General features: G+C 45.0%; 1 protein-coding gene across 1 annotated transcript in view; it reads right to left on the bottom strand.

Moving 5' to 3' along the window:
• PCCB (propionyl-CoA carboxylase subunit beta) overlaps nt 1-14,078 on the bottom strand; it is a 22,558-nt gene extending 8,480 nt beyond the window's left edge. Inside the window, exons 1-8 of the mRNA XM_057379615.1 lie at nt 13,903-14,078; nt 12,235-12,354; nt 9,675-9,743; nt 8,501-8,557; nt 6,309-6,422; nt 4,728-4,838; nt 4,303-4,411; nt 3,325-3,445 (exon numbers count right to left, since the gene is read on the bottom strand). Coding sequence (XP_057235598.1) covers nt 3,325-3,445; nt 4,303-4,411; nt 4,728-4,838; nt 6,309-6,422; nt 8,501-8,557; nt 9,675-9,743; nt 12,235-12,354; nt 13,903-14,061 — 860 coding nt within the window. The 5' untranslated portion in view covers nt 14,062-14,078. The remainder of the gene's footprint in view (nt 1-3,324; nt 3,446-4,302; nt 4,412-4,727; nt 4,839-6,308; nt 6,423-8,500; nt 8,558-9,674; nt 9,744-12,234; nt 12,355-13,902) is intronic.
• Between the last annotated feature and the right edge of the window lie 2,848 nt (nt 14,079-16,926).

Consider the following 16,926-nt stretch of genomic DNA (forward strand, 5'->3'; position numbering starts at 1 on the left):
GCAGCAAGAACAGAGCCCCGTCCCTACAGCTGGCCAGGCAGAGCCCTTCTCCCGGGGCGGCCCAAGGCTCCTTGTCACACCCCGGGATCTCAGGGGCTGCACTCAACCTGCCCTGCCCAYATTGTCACCCAGGGCTTTGAACACACTGAGCAGCAGGAGACCTTTCCATGCTCATTCCCTATCGCCAAATAAGCAGAGAGTGGGGAAAACATTCCCACTGTTTCTTCCCTTGAGTGGCTGTGTTTAAAGACTCTTCCCTGTTTSTCCATTAACAGTGACACAACTCATGTGGAGTTTGCCTGTAACAAAGACACCGCCCTGCCTCTGACAGCATCCGTTAACTCAGTTTTGATCACATCACCCTCACTAAAGACCCACCAGAACTGGCACCCACTGGATTCTGTCACAGTCCCAGTGAAAGGGTGTCAGTTTTTATAAGTCACCACTGAGAAGGCTTCAGGGAGTATTTTATTTGTGCTATTCCATAACAACACTGATCTCTGTTTGTTATAAACGGTGTTTCTCTGTTTGTTATAAACGGTGTTTCTTAGTGAATTACTATTCTAACAATGCCATGATTTAGTACATTTTGAATGAGACAACACAAGGCTCTAGACACACAGTTTAAAACTGAAGAAAGTAATCTGCAGTTTGACAAAATCAGACGAAAACACACAATGCAGTCCCATGGCTGCCTCTGTGCTCCCTCAAACACAGAGAACCAGGAAGGCACAGCCCCTTGCAGGGAAGGGAGGAGACACAGCTATTAATACAACAAAGCTGACAGCAGCACTTCAAGTGCATTTTCCATATGATTACAAGGATGGCATGCAAACACTTCCATAAAATCATATAATGAAACCCTAATCTGAAGAAATTTAGCTTATTTTAACACACTAAACCCCATGCTAAAAATTATTCAAAACTTTCTTGTCCATAAAGTAGATACGGAGGTGCTCCAAGCTCCGTCCTATGACCTGCGGTATTCCAAAGGATAAAAGTGGAAAAATGAAATTATTGCTCCCATAAATTCACAGTGCTGAGGGAAATTTCAGTAGTATTAGAATAGCCATCATCAAAATGAAGACATTATCAAGGATACCACRTTTGAAAATTTCCTTCAAACCACTACAGACAGAGGACATCTGGAGCTTGCTGCTGCAGTTACTGGGCTTAAGACGTGGAGAGCTGTGTTTCTTACAGATTCTACTTAGTGGAACAGAACTCCTGCTCATTCTCAAAGCCTGTGGCAGCTGAAGACACCCTCACCAGATGGACACTGGGTTTCATTCTRTGCAGAAGTGAATCTGCACGTGGTTATCAAGAGCTGGTGAAAATCTCCTCCAGAAGTTTGCAGAGACACAGAGAGGTAAAAATCCCACCATGCCATACAGCAAATGGAATGCACTAGACACCTTGCAAAGACAGGAGACATCTCACCAGAGACAACSTAGTACTGCAAGAAACTTTCAACTCGTTGGAATCCAGGTCACTGACAACAAACACTCACCAACACAAGCCTCAGCAGCCAAGGCTGACATTTTTCGATACCAAAAAGAACTCCCCTACCAGGAAGGAAAAACAAACCAGCAAAAAAACCCAGCAGCCCCAGAACTTCACAATGAAGTCAGGCCAGCACAAGTAGGCAACATTTGATTTGCATCATTTGTGGCAATTTTTTGTGGTGTGAAAATGATGCAACAAGAAAGCAATTATTCTAGAGCAATGGACTGGAACTGGAGCAGCTGTAAGTATGAAACACATCAATCCCAAGCAAAAGGAATCTATTAAGATGTCAATATGTCCAGATGAAATAATACCAATCTATGCATTAGGACCCCAAATAGGAAATGCTGCTATAAAACCAGACAAATTGAACAAATAGATGTCTTCACATGTATCAAGACTAGTAAATTGAAGTTCTTAGTACAAATTACATTTATTATGCTGTGATCCTCTAATACTGTATCTCACTAAAAGATTAGTTCTTTATTTCTTATGGAAAACAAATCTCTTATACTTCAGTAGCTACAACATAACTGACAGCCTCTCACAAATAAACTGCCTATTATAAAATGCACTGATTTCCAAAATGGACTGTTGTTTCCATAGTGAAATTAAAATACCACAATCAAGTCTGAGCAAATATCACAGAACAACTTGTTGAATGTTTAGGAAGATCGTGATAACCTCAAAGATAATCCCCCAAATTTAGGAAATAATACAAGAGATTTACTTTGATTTGTCACTATCGAACCAGAGTAGTCAAGAACAGAACAGAACCAGACCAGAACAGTTCACTGAACTCCTAATGATCAATACCTTAGAAAAACTTAGGACTAGCAATTCATTGACCTGTCTGGCCATTCTCTAAAAGAAAATGGCACATTTATTTATCCAAAAGTGAAAAATGTATCTCAGAGATCAATGCAGGGATTTGTAAAACCAATCCAAAATAACCTCCCCAAACMAACTTCTGTACAGATACTGAACAGCACAGTTTGTCATGAAGAAAAAACAACCTTCTAGACTCACATGTTCAAATCCTAAGGCATGTAAGAACCCCAAGACACATCACCCACATGAGGAACTCAAAGGAACAGAYTGAGGCACCACTCCCATGCAGGAGAGGGCGACAGTCTCTCCAGGGTTCCCTACAGAAAGGGCTGAACCAGGAGTGCACCTGGAGCTTGGGTCAAAATGCTTTTACTCCACTGACATTCTCTGCCTTTTACAGTCCTCGCAAGGCTCTCCGCTCAGTGTCCCGTGCTGCCTCTCRGGCTATCTCTCCAGCTCCTAGAAAAACTCCCTGATAAAAGTCCAGACAGTTGCCATTTTCCCTCCTTGAAATGGCTCAAGTCCTTTCTGTGTTATGTTGCCAACTCCACAATGAGACTGAGTCAGGTACCTAACAAAGCTTTTTGCCTCCTTGCTTGCCCAGCTCTAACCCTAATGAGCAGAACTCATCCAACAGACACAATTCACAGAGCAGGGCAAGTTTCTCCCCACTGCCACTCACTGAGCTATTTCCTGCCTCTCTCACTTGCTCCAAGGGATTGGGCAGCCCACCTGAACAGAGAGTGCTTTTCCCCATGTTCTGCACACAGCCTGTACAGCACCCCTTTCAGAAAACAGAATTGAACCTAACAATGAACAGGTACATACACAGGCATGTTGGAACATTTCCCATACTCACATACCACAGAGCAGAATTACCTGCCMAGAGCCCAGGCACAGAACATCCACCTCTCTGTGGCCCTTGAGCCAGAGAAGCCCTGAAATGCAGTGTTCAGAGAGAAGTGAGCTCAGCCAGACTSCCCTTACCTGGGATCATGGCACTCACAGACTGGAGCTGGATCCCGGTTGCTCAGGGGTAAATAATTAAAGAACTCTCGGAGGTTCAGCAGAGCATCGATGTCATTCTCAAAGGCTCTGTGTGCAACTCCTGCACAGACACAATAAAGCAGGTATAGAAATCATTGTGCAAACTTTCCAGAATAAAGACAGAAAGAAGCAGCACTTTAGACTTGAGCTATTAACAATCAGGAGTCTTAAGCCACCAAATCAGACCAGCTAAAAATATCTAGAAAATGCATGGCTATATCAGACTTYCTCCAAACTAGGTCTGGATTGTTGACCTCATATTTAAAATAATGTGAAGTGGTTTATCAGCTGTCACAGCCCTAGCTGGATCCCAGCCTTCTGGAACACTGTGWAGGTTAATGTTSTAAGTGCTTTTTTAAAGGGCTGGAKCTGGGCAGCATCTGCTGGTGTGGTTTTGGTTCATCATCAGCTCCGTTCACACAGAATTTGAGATCCAACAGTCAGTGAAGTCTTGAGAAGATTCATGACTCACAGAMATTTTCCCAGAGGGGAATAAAGGGAAAAAGAAGTGTTTTATCTCACACTGCCACTTGGTTTATAGTTAAGCAGTTCAATCAATCACATTAGTGAGCAAACAAGGGACTCCTGAGAACCTTTCAACCCATGGACAACAAAAAAAAAAAATCCAAACCCCAAGGCTGACTTTGCTAAGCCCTGCCCTCTGACAGTTTTCTCAATTCTAGGATTTTTTATGGGTTCGCTACTTTCTCTTTCAAATCCCAGAGCTCTCCCACGTTCCCACTTTGCCTCCTTTGTGTTTTGYTACTGAACAGGAGCGTGTATGCAGAGTCAGATCCTGTGCTTAGGCAGAGCTTTGTTCCTCAGACTCATYGGTATTGGCCATCATCTGTTTAGCYAGAACTGCTCTCGTTTACTCTGAACACAATTAGCATGTTCAGTAAASCACCCAGCTCTCACCAGACACTGCAGTGTGTGTCTTTGCACCCCCAAGCTGCTCCTGGGTGACATCTTCATTGGTAACAGACTTCACCACGTCTGGGCCAGTGATGAATAGGTAGGATGTGTCCTGGGGGAGGGAGAAAAGCAGAAACACAGTGAATGCCAGAGCCAAGCTGCAAAAGCACCTAAGGAACAGCCACAGCCACTGGAGACTTTCCCCAGAATAAGAAGAGGGAAAAATGTCTTTAMAAGGTTGCATTGTATTAAAAATCCACTGAAAATGCAATTGTCCACAAGTTGCTGGGGRAAGTTTTTTCTCAACTTTTCATAAGAAATAGAAAATAGAAATCCAAGCAGTAGATCGTTTCAGAAAATACCCACTCCCCTGTGGTCACTTAGTGTGTGATCAATGTCACCAGCAGCAGCTCAGGAGACACCCTTACCTTCACCATGAATGTGAAATCAGTTAAGGCAGGAGAATACACAGCTCCACCAGCACAAGGACCCATGATGAGGGAGATYTGGGGAACGACCCCAGAACACAAAACGTTTCTCTGAAATAGGAAAAAAAAATCTGATTTAACCAATAAAGTGCATTTTAAACCTGCGCCCAGATTCTGCAAGAATTCACCATCACAAAAAGGACTGTTTTATCTACTGGGAGACAAATATGTAGAGAATGTCTTGATGCAAATGAAACCAAAATGAGTTTGTTATTTCTGTTTYGTTCCTTTCTGTTCTCATATAGTTGATTTTTTTATACCATGCAATGATCACAAAGGAAGATGGMATGAGCCACCTCAACAGATGTCACAGGGGCAAAAACTGCACTGAGCTTGGAGTGGGGAGGACTGGRTGCCCTTCACGTTTGAATGTGTAGGTACACTGTGTTCAGAGGTAGAAGTAAGCTTTACTGACCAGCTGGGAGAGGGATTCTTTTAAAATCAAGTTCCTGGCTTGAGTTTTATACGAAGGTGAACACAGACAGCATGTTGTCCAAGAGCCCACTTACACTGCTTGTTGCTCAGTGAGGCACAATGACTTYTGTAACCATTCCTCCCAGATTGCACCACCCCAACACCTGTCAGCATCTAACCCACCTGACATCCCAGATGCTTTCCTACTGAAAGGACGACGTTCTGCAGACATACATTAATTCACTATGTTTAGCAGGCATACAAAATAATGTCATTTCTGTGAAAAAAAGAGCAGCAGTGTGCCTAAGGGAAAAATTMTTGCATTAACCACAAAAATCCTCTAGGATCATATAACTTTCACCAGTGCAATCAACACTGGACATCCCCAATCCGCAAGGTTAACACCTTTCTTGATGTGTGTGACCCACACATTTCTTGAACAGAAATCTTCTGACTTGCATCCCTGCTTCCCCCYGCCCAAAACTCTCTTTTATTTCCCCCCTGACGCCTATCTTGACGGAACAGGGACTTCACTGCTTCTGATCTGAGCTTTTCAACTTTCCTTTCAGTGCACAGTGCTTAATTTACTGTAAGTCCCTTTTTCTGCTAGTGGAAATCCTTCACCTTTTACCAACCCTATTGAAAACAACTGTGTTGTGTGAAATTGATAACCTACTTGTATTTCAGAGGAGACACAGGAATGCTGACAGTGCACCACAACCCAACAAAACACTGAATTATGGTGTGCCCACCTGTATCAAACTGATAAATGGTCAGAGAAATTACATCCCAATAAAGACAATTGAACATTTAGGTGCAAAGCAGTAAGTCAAGTAGTTGCTTGGGATTTTCCTTCAATTGAGCAAAATCCCTGTTCTTTAATTCTTATTGGATCACWGAGCTTTACAGAGCTCAGTATCCCCCTTGTTTATGGCATGGCTACTTTTGCCCAATGCCAAGAAAGGAACCAAGGTCTGAGTTTCACACTCTGCTTTATCCATGGGGTGAAACAGAGCAATAACCTAGAAGTTCACCTAGGTTACCCACTTGCACATTTTACCTACCTTTGTGGATGCCAGGCTCCCTGTCCGCCCAGCAGCTACTCACCAAAAATATGTCTGCATAGCCTGCCAAGGACTCCACTCCCTCCTGGATCCGGGCTCCTCCAGAGTCATTCAACCCAATCACGGGTGCTCCAACCATGGCTGCTTGATCCATGATCTAGTGATGAACACAGACTCCTCAGCATTGACACAGTTAAGCTAACCCCCAAAATGCACATCCCCCTTGACTAAATGACCTATAGTTATCTGCCTTCCCTACCATGCATCTCCACGCTCAGCACTGGGTTTGGATAATGCACTGTGAGTGACAGYCACAGGAGACAGACAATTTCTCCCTGTTCATAAGGGGCCTCAAATGCRCCTCAAACATCCCCTCAGATATCTCTAATATGTTCTTCAAAGCTTGTTGCAGTGGTGTCTGAATCTTTCTAAGCTGTATATTCTAATGCTTGATTATCCTTCTTAGAACTTGTTTGGGAAGACAAAACTAAATCATTCTTTCAGAAATTTAGAAACATTGCATTTCTCTTSATACAGTGAGGGAGAGCAATTAGCTATTTTTGGCCTTCACCTTAGTGAACACTCAAGTACCTCAAATCTCCCTTGAGTCTTCATATTCCCCTTCATGTTTCTASGCTAAGCACCATCAGTTCAGTCCCACATCCTGATTTGTAGGGCTCCAATCGTTTTGGTTACTTGCCTCGAGATCATACACAATAATACAACAGAGGCTTAAGTAGGAGGATTGAATTCCTTTCATTCCTTRCATAAAATATTCCTGATTACTGAATCCCAGTATAATGTTTGCCATTTTCACAACACTACAGCACTGGCACATTATGTTAATATCTGTTTTAACTTCAAGATCTGGCTTTAGCTCCTGAATAATTTTTTGCAAAACATCAGTTAATCCCAATTTTGAAGCTGGTCTTCCCTCCTCTGAATTAGCCTTTTCAGTCATTGTCACAAAATTATTTCAACAATCTTTACCTTGCAAAGTSTTCTACAAATCCAGCCCTGCCTTTTAGAGTGCTTATAGCATCAGTCTTGAATTTTACATTGCCTAGAATCACAGAAAACACACTCGGTGCCRCTCGAGCCAGTGGTATCTCAGAAGCCTCAGACCTCCAGCCCAAATGGGAGCTGGTGGTAACTATCTCCATACAGCCCTAGAATTCCCCCAAACACTCTGCTGTTTCCCAGGGAGTTAGATACAGACTTTCCTTCCCAAGGCTTTTCCAAGTTCTTCCTAAAACACACATCAAAGACTGAGCCCCAAAGCAACTGATGGCCCCAGAGCCTCCAAGCTTTGGAGCTGACCACTGACACCAGTGACCACCAAGAACACCACCAACCAATAAAGACTTATGCTTCTTCTAATTCTGTGATCAGCACTTTCCCTGCTGCTTTAGAAATAAGAGCTCAATGAAAACCTAGCAGATGCCATTCCATCCCTCCCCGGTACAGACACCACAAAGCTCCAGTGTGAAAGGGTAATCCAAATCCTTCCCAATGTCAAGATCTGGTAAAACCAGAGAGCTGTTATCTAGCCCAAAGTCTTTGTGTTTTCCAGTTTTATACTCACTTACTCCTAAGGACTATGCCAAAGAGGAGTTATTTCCACAGCATAAAAGGCCTTGGGCACCAAAAACCTTATTTCTGATCCCATTGCAAGAAAATTCAGGAAGATTTCCYAGCCCACACCACTCAATACTCATGCATGAAAGAATTCTTGTCTCCCCAGCCCTGGGATTCCAAAACTCTTCCAGCAAGACAAGCAGACAWATAGGAATAAATAGCCACAAGTGCCTGATAACAGAAACCTCCGGATCAAGGTGACCTCCAAGTTGTACAACTGTTTATCTTCAGACTGTTTACTTGTTACACTTGCTTTTTTAAAGCATTACGCACTTCCACAGCACACTGTTTAAAGGAAAAGGTTTCTCCTAACTCATTCCACATTTCTCCAATGGACAGTGGAGTATTTMATTTATATTTGTACCTTGGCAAGTTCTCTATCCTTTGCAGCACAATAGAAAACATAACTTAACAAAATGTGTATTACCTGTAAAAGCTCTCTCACACTCGAAAAGCTTCCAGAGACACCTCTCTCAGGCATGGCAATCATAGCCAGAGCCCACTAACGTCAGTCAGAAAACATCTTCTCCAAAGTCAGTATTAACAAACTGAAAAAAAGATGCTGATAACTTTTTATTTTCTCCTGTGCAATATTACCTTGCAGATCTTCTGGGCATGRGCTCCAGATAAACTGCCTCCAAATACAGTAAAATCCTGAAGGTAAAGCAAATTTTCAGATTAGGGGAAGAATAATTTCAGTAAAAYGTTGTCAATTATTGCCAGTAAATAATATAATCCTACAGTGTTCTATATTTGGTATGCTGCTTCAAAACAACTATGTCCCTCAGTGAAGCCTGCAGGAAAATGCAGTTCAATCCAAGCCTCCTTTCCAAAGAGGAAATACAAACCTGGACACGTGTCACCAATCTAGACTGAGTTATGTCCAGGAGTTAYTATTCTTTTGGGGTGCTTTCGAGTAGGGACTATGTCAGCCAAGGCTGACTATTGGGGTTACCTGAGCAGAGAGGTCTCTGACAGGCAACACAATTGGACTGATCCAGAAAAAAAGGGGATATTGACACCTACAAGCACCAACAGAGCCCATAGCCAACTCCTGGAGAGTCTCCCTGCTGCATTCCTACCAAGTCTTAATTCCAAAGAATCCCCAAACACTGTGTGGACAGAGACAGCATGGTCGTGACCAACAGTTGAACCAAAAAGGTTCTGCWTCTCAGGAGATAGCTCAATTTGGAGTGAAAAAGATCTTTAAATATAAAAAAGGAGGAGTGTATCATGAAGGGGCACTTTTAAATTTTACTAATCCAAAACCTGCCCTCTGCTCGTGTTCTAAAGTGAAGGTTTATGTTTGGCTCCTATCTGATGCACAGGCCCATTTARCAGTGTTTTTCCTTGGAAGGAGCACACATCCAAGACAAAAAAGGCAAGGTGCATGCCTTGCTCCAAGGTCACACAGCAACAGCCACTTTGGCCACGAGAGCAAATGCAACAAAGGCTACTTTGTGGCCYAGAACAGAGCAGCACTTACTAATAATCTGAAAGAAAGCCTTTCTTTCACAGTATTATGACTAACCAGGATAAGTGTCTACCAAAGATGTTTCCTCTAAAATATTTTTATTTTAACATAAAAAATATATTTTAACATGAAAGTATATTTTAGCTATTTATATGCTATCTATCACAAGCTTGTTTCTTCTTGCCTGAASGTGCCCTGCTTCCTCACACAGGTACATTGCTACATTGCCACATTGAACTATTATTAACTTATTTCAAAGGGTAAATTCACACTATTTAAAAACAAGTAAAACTTTACCTGACTGAAAACATAAGCTAGTCTCCCATTAATCCGTCCACGACCAGTCACCACACTGTCACCAGGATACTGTATTAAACAGATAAATTCATTAAAAAAAATACTAAAATCAAAGCAACTATGACATCCACTAAAAATCCCACAAACTCCTACTAAGACAAAGCAAACATTGATTTCCTGAGAGGTCTGATCTTCCATGTTTGCAGTGGGAGCTCCACRAAGATTTTCCCCAGTCCTGAAAAGGAAAACTAGAGGCAATATCAGAGATTCATTATGCATTAAAAACTAGTGAACTTAGCAGTTTTCCCTCAAATTTAGCACATCTGGAGTTAAGGCATATCATGCCTTTAGAGACAGGATGTACATCTGATCAGGACTACCTGRTGTTTTTGAAAGAATGGACACAGTGTACAAACATCTGAGGTGTTGATACAGGATAAAAAACAACCCTGGACAGGTGAAAAAAATGTAATTACAGTCACCTCAAATCCTTGATCTATCCCATCTTTCACCCTGTAAATAAGGAAAGAAAGAACTGGAAGAGGAAATGGAACTTRTGAGTCTTAAAATGTGCTTAATTTATATTGTACCATTTTCTCATAAAGAAACTAAATAGAAGTCTTTCAAGACAACAACAGAAAAGGAACTTTACTGGGCTCTCATCAGGGAATTTCAGACACTCGAGTGCTTTTCGTTGTCACATACTAAAAAAGAAAAAAAAAGGAAGGAATAAGAAAGGAAAAAAACGAAGGCGCGGAAGGAAGGCGCGGAAGGAAGGCGCGGAAGGCGCGGAAGGCAGGAAGGAAGGAAGGAAGGAAGGCGCGGAAGGCAGGAAGGAAGGAAGGAAGGAAGGAAGGAAGGAAGGAAGGAAGGAAGGAAGGAAGGAAGGAAGGAAGGAAGGAAGGAAGGAAGGAAGGAAGGAAGGAAGGAAGGAAGACATGGAAGGGAGGAAGGGAGGAAGGGATGAAGGAAAGCAAAAAGAGAAGTGTGTGGCACAGGGCCCACTGCAAGGTGGTGTTTTCTCAGGAAGGTCACACCTACCTGGGGCCTTTTCTCAGGCTGCACACACAGCACTGCTCCCAGCCCCTGGCACACAGGACAGCAGCACACACCTGTACTTCGGCCACCCTCATGTGTAAGTGACTCCCAAAAGCCCCAGCAGCCCCACCATAGTGGCCTGGATGCAAGCACATGTCCTACCCTACCCCCAAAAAGTTCCAGGGACTCTGAGAAATTCAATGCTAAACTAATATTCCAGCTCAGTGGCCACAGTTTGGTCATTTGTTGTGAAACTGTGCTCTGTAAACACAATCTGCAGTGCACTGAAGGGTGAGTTCTGAAGCACAAGGGAAAAAAATAACCCTCTTGTCACACTCAGGACTCTGCTGCTCCTCCTATTTTCAGAAACAGCAATTTGTTTTCACCACTGTGGGATGCAGCATGAAGTAACACAATGAGACGCAACATAGCAGTTATTTGAGTTTGTTGGGGAACAGAGCAAAAAATTAGAGGAAAAAAGATGATTGCTCTGCTGCTTCCTGAGAGGGCAGGAGGTCTAACACAACATCCTTCACAGCACCAAGTGTCATCAGTCTCCTGGCTAACACAAGCAAGCAAACCCTTCTCCTTTGCCACCTGAAACCCTGCTGTCCCCTCCCTCATCCATGGACTGCAGTCCTGCAACCTGAAAGACTGAAACCCAATGATCTGGTTTAAGCACTGCACAAACAGAAGCTGTAGTCACAGTGTGCAGCACAGGGCACATATACAGCAGCTCCTCACCCCACACACAACCCACAGGAAGCAGCCTTTGGCTACATGAAGATTCACAGTGAAGTGGCACATCTGCACCAGGCACTGACATCCCAGCAGCTCACTGGTCCCTCCTACCAAACCACAAAAGAACACTTTTCCCAGGTAGTAAATTATCAGGCATCAATATTACCATGAGAGACTTGGGGGAGCCATGGATTTTCCCTCCATGTGTGGAACCCCTGTTTCAGGATAGCATGCTGGCTCAGGATGCATAGCCACTTATCCAGAAAGCACCTTAGCAAGCAGGGTTCAACTGACTAACAGAGCAGTACAAATGCTGGGACTTCCAAACATCTAGAGCAAGACCCTAAAGAATTTCTGACTGTAGTCTGGTATGCATAAATATGGATCTCAGTTATTTAATCTGGTAACTTTAAYGCTACCTGTAGGGAGGCAGAAGCATCTACCCTGATTTGTTCCTCGTATCTGATCTGATTGACGAAGATGCACCAAAAAAGCTCTGCAGCCTCCTCTACTGTTTAAAATGCAAATCTAAGACAATTCCCAGGAAGGTATTTGAACCAAAACAGGTGACCTTATAAAAAAGGTATCAAGTTGACAAAAGAAAACTGTGTAAGCTGTTAAATGGAAATGGTTGGTAATTAGAGCAAATTTACAAAACAAAACTGTACATAAAAAGAAAACAAACAAAAGAAATTGCATGTGAACCGAAGAGCCCATTTTCAACCAGTGGGCTGGCTGCACAGCAGAGGACACTGAAACGAGTTATATGAAATTAAGCTACCTTGTTCTTGCTAGAGTCCATCCCAAAGTCAGTACATCTGTGTTCCACAAACATGTCATATTCATCAAAACTGTCAGGGTCCAAYAGAAGCAGGATTCGTTCCCTTGCTGTCAGCTTTCCCTGAAACAGAGGAAGCAACAATTAACAGAGCCATAAGCTGGTTCTGGCTGTTTGCTGACACCCAGCAGATGCAGTTTAATCAAACAAAACCTCACTTGATCTGCTACACTGGGTCCATTAAGCAACTGCAKGCCCCCAAATCCCATGCAGTGATTATCCTCCTCAAAACCAAACATAATGCAAGTCAGACTCCAAAAAGAAGGCTGACTGTTGGAGCAGCACTACCWCAGGAGAAAGGAAACAATCTCAGAGATTTTTCAACAAGATATAAATGCATCACAGCTATTTTTGCCTACACATTTAAATGCTGCTATTAAGGCCTTTGTTTAATTCTTAACCATGGAACCTTTCCACAGCTAAACCAGTCCTCCACAACAGCTCAGGGCTCAATTCACCACATTCCCTATTTGACAGCAGTAAATGAGAGGGAAAAGGAAGTGTGACAGCCTGCGAGGATCTTCTGACAAAATCTTTCTGTTTTTTTCATGCTGGACACTGGTATGAGCAAAAGTAGGGTAAGGGCCAAGAACACAATCAATTGACCAGACATGCATGTCCCTTGCTCAGTGCTACGCAGTAGTAAATGATTGCAAAGTTCTTTATACCAAAACCAACCAAGCAAATCTCTTATTTCCAACCCAGGTAAGCATCTGTCTGCAAAGAGCGGAGCACCTGGGTTGTCTTCTTTAGTGGATGATGTGACTGCATCAGCATGACATAAAAACACACCTCAGCTAGTCTACAAAGTATGTGACCAGTAGGCCAAAAAAAGTTCATGAAAACCAGCAAACGCAGAAAAGCCTAAAGTAAGCCATATTTCTAGTTTATATAAAATACAAGCTGTTTGAAGCCCCAGACATGCAGAAGTGCTTGTATATTGGTGTGTCAGTGCCGTGAACATAACCCAGAAATCACCATTCCCACCTCCTTCTTGCCTACAAGCCACCGAGGTGCCACCAAGGCCCTGCACCACACTAAAAAGGCATCCCAGCAAGAAGCAATAAACAGGAAACCTCTGCTGTCACCCCCATCAGCACTGCCTACATGCTGAACAAGAGGCAGGMGACAAAAAATCCACCTGTTGTCATCCCTCACACCTGTCCTTTCCTCTGCCTTATTTCCACTTTTCTAACTCTTTGCTCTTATCTCGGAGACCAGCTTAGATTGGCAACAGTGGTGCAAAGATGAAGCTGTGCTCAGAAGTATTAAGCAATCCAGAACTTACCATCCCACTGACAGGCAGAAGTTGCAACTTCTGTCCACACTACCTCTCATACATACTACAGTCAAGCTCGGTGACCATTCTGAGGTAAATTAATTAGTAAAGGAACTGTTCTTTTTTCTACCCAGAATAACAGGCAATGCGATCTTWAGCGCTGCTTGAGCAAAGCTTCCCGCAAACGGGGCGTCCGGAGCTGCCAAGCGAAGCCGCGAGTCCGCAGCGCCGAGCGGAGCGCCGCCGTGCCTGGCCTGCCCTCCCYGACGAGCGTGCGCCCGGAGGCGGTGGAACCGGGCTTTGTCCCSGCCGGCCGCCCGTGCTGGGCTCACCCGCTTGTGCTGGGCGTCGATGCGGGCTTGGCCGCCGCCGAGCAGCGCGGCGCGGCGCTTCTCCTCGATGCGCTGGGGCACGGGGGGCGGGCGGACCCCCGAGGCAGCGCGGCCCCGGCACAGTCCCGCCGCCCGCCGCAGCACCCGCACGGCCGCCATGTCCCGGCGCTGCCACAGAGGCGCCTGCGCGCCCGCCCCGCCCCGGCCCCGAGTCCCAACCCGGCCCCGAGTCCCAGCCCGGCCCCGAATCTGAGCCCGGCCTCGCTCCGCCGCTCGGGTGCCCCGGCCGTAGCAGGGCGCTGCGGGGCACMCGGCTTCGGGAGGCCCTGCTAGCCCCGGGCTCGGCGCAGGCTGCTGCCTGAACCCAGCTCTCCGTGGCCGGCTTGTTCATCGCGGCTGTCTGTATGCAGAAACCAGCGGGAAAATGCATCAGCTTTTCCCCCTTTCTTGCGTGGTGAAGAGATTTGCGGCGCTTCCGAAGTGGGGAAGGCAAGCAGAGGTGTCAGCTCGCAAGATTAGCTGTCCTCTCTTTGTTCCAAGTGCCAGAAAGTGTTTTTTAGGAAAACAGTCCTCGTGACACACCAGCACCGATTCTCTGCCGCCTCCTATGAAGAGGCAGTGCGGCTCTTGTCGCGGCACACTTTCGGAWGGATGATGCAAATCAAGACCCCGTAAGAAGGGAGTGGGTCAGGGCGTGCGGGGAGTACGCAGTGCATACAGCGAGTGCCCGAGCTGCAGTGTATCCGCAATCCAGAGATCTGATGTCATCGGCTCCCAGGCACTTCTCCAGTGTGCAGGCGCAGCCATCTGTGCAGCAGATCATTTGTTACCCCGGTAATCCACCTCCGACACCGACCACCAACAAACCACCGGCCAGTTCCAAGCAGGACCAGGTGAATACAGCCGTACGTGTCCACATACTAAGCATGAAATGCACAAGCAGAGCCCTGTAGATAWTACAAGTCTGAAGAATCTCCAAGAAGGGAAATTCTTGGATTACACAGCATATACAAACTGTCGTACACTAATTCATTTTGAAAGGGCTCTCAGGCTCCAGTCCAGCCTCCTACTCAGAACAGACTCAAYACTGAATTTATATCAGTTTTCTTACGGCTTTTGTCAGTCAGATCTTACAAGTCTGCAAGGACAGAGGCTGGCACACCTTTCCCGGTCCGGGTTTCCGTGCCTGACAGGCTCCATGGGAAACGGATTCCCCTCCCACCCGTTCTATTCAGTAGCAACCTGCCCTGTTTCAAGTTTAGGACATCTGCCCCTTGTCCTCTGACTGTGCCCTTCAGTCAGGAGGGGTTAGTGAGGTGACAGCCACATGCTCTCCAACACCAAAAAGCAGCTGCTAGCAGTGTCCCCAGTGTCCTCTCCGGGCTAACAAAAATAAAGCCCAGTCCCACAGCCCCTCCTCATGGGACAAGTGCTCCAGCCCTTCACCATCATGCTGCCCCTCTCAGCATGATGTGCCAGCCTGGACACAGCTGTATAGCAAGAGATCTTGTCAGAAACCTTGCCCAGGTTAAGAGACGACATCCATTGCTCTTCCCTCCTCCACAGAACCCCTCACTTTGTCACCAGAAGGCACTGAGGTTGGTCACATGATTTACTCCTGGTTAATCTATGCTGACTATTCCCAATCACCTTCTGCATGTGCCYGCAAAAGGCAGCCAAGAACGTTTGTGCTGTGGCTTTCCTCCAAGACCAAATTGAGGGGGACCCCCTCACAGTGTGGCACTTCTTGTAGATGGGTGTAACSCCATCCTTTTCCCAGCCATCAGGAATCTCCCTGATCTCCATGGCCTTTCAAAGATGATGGTGGCTTCACTGTGATGCCTGCCCAATGCTTTCCACACACTTGGGTCATCCTGTCTGGTCCCCAGAATGTGTCAAACTTTCTSAGTAGCTGCTGACTCAATCACCCCCACTGCAGGAGCCCTCTGTCCTTGAGCCCTGCCTGCAGGCACAAAGGCCTGGGGAGATCTTGGCAGTGAAGACCAGACAAAAAAGGCATCAAGTACCTTAACCCACACACTCCTCAACAGGAGGCTGTTTCAGCCCCCAGCCAGAGTAGCTGCAGAATGCCAGCTACATTCCTGACCTATCTGTGAGATAGCTGCTCCTCTGCAGCAGCCAAAYAGGCATTTCACCCTCCCAAGTCAGGAAGTTTTCTCCTGGTTGCAAACAGCCCAGGCAGAAATCAGACCACATATATTTGAAGCAAAAGCCTCCATTGTCCCCCTCAGTGGGCAATTATCTGCTGCAGGTTGGTTTAGTATCACTAAGCCTGCCTGCAATAGCTTCTTCATTAAAAATACAATTGAAGAGCAATTYTGCAACTTCAGAAATTATAATGACCACTATTCAGAACATGGGGCACATGCAAAAGAGGTTGGAAATCTGCATTCTGGGAACAGGGAGGTTTCCAAAAGCCCCCATCCTGGAAGACAAGTCTGGCATGGCAAGGGGAGCCAGCAGAGACAAAAGGACATTCTTTGGATAGTTGAAGTACTGCCCAATAGAAGAGTAGAGGGGGAGACAGAGTTATTAACAGTTGCAGGTTACATGTTAAAAAATCAGAGTGAATAGGCAAAAAAAMCCACAACTTTTAGGAGCAACTTGCTGGAAGTATGAACACTAGTAAATTCTTTTTCAAATACTTAAGGATAAGGAAACTTGCCAGAGATTCTGGCATTAAGACAAGCCAAGATTAAAGAGATAGTTCAKACTATCCAACAGAAAAATAACTCTTATTTTTTGTTTTATCTGAATTCAATGCAAAGGAATTTGAGAAGATTTCTGGGTTAAAAAGCCTGGTTTTTCTTAGGTTTTTACTAGGATGTTTACTGGGGTACAATGAAAGTCCTGTTTCACCCTGAAGAGTAAATTATAGAACAAACCATTAGCACTAACTCATCTTCAGGACCAAACTGGTTTCACCTCAGTCTTATAAGATCCTACAGAGATAATTGAATTAAAGTCTCTTGCTAAAACTTCTATGGCAGATGGCTATGGCAA

Source organism: Malurus melanocephalus, unplaced genomic scaffold (genome assembly GCF_030028575.1).
Source record: "Malurus melanocephalus ecotype Western Australia unplaced genomic scaffold, MMel_1.1 scaffold_412, whole genome shotgun sequence".
Classification (NCBI taxonomy): Eukaryota; Metazoa; Chordata; class Aves; order Passeriformes; family Maluridae; genus Malurus; species Malurus melanocephalus.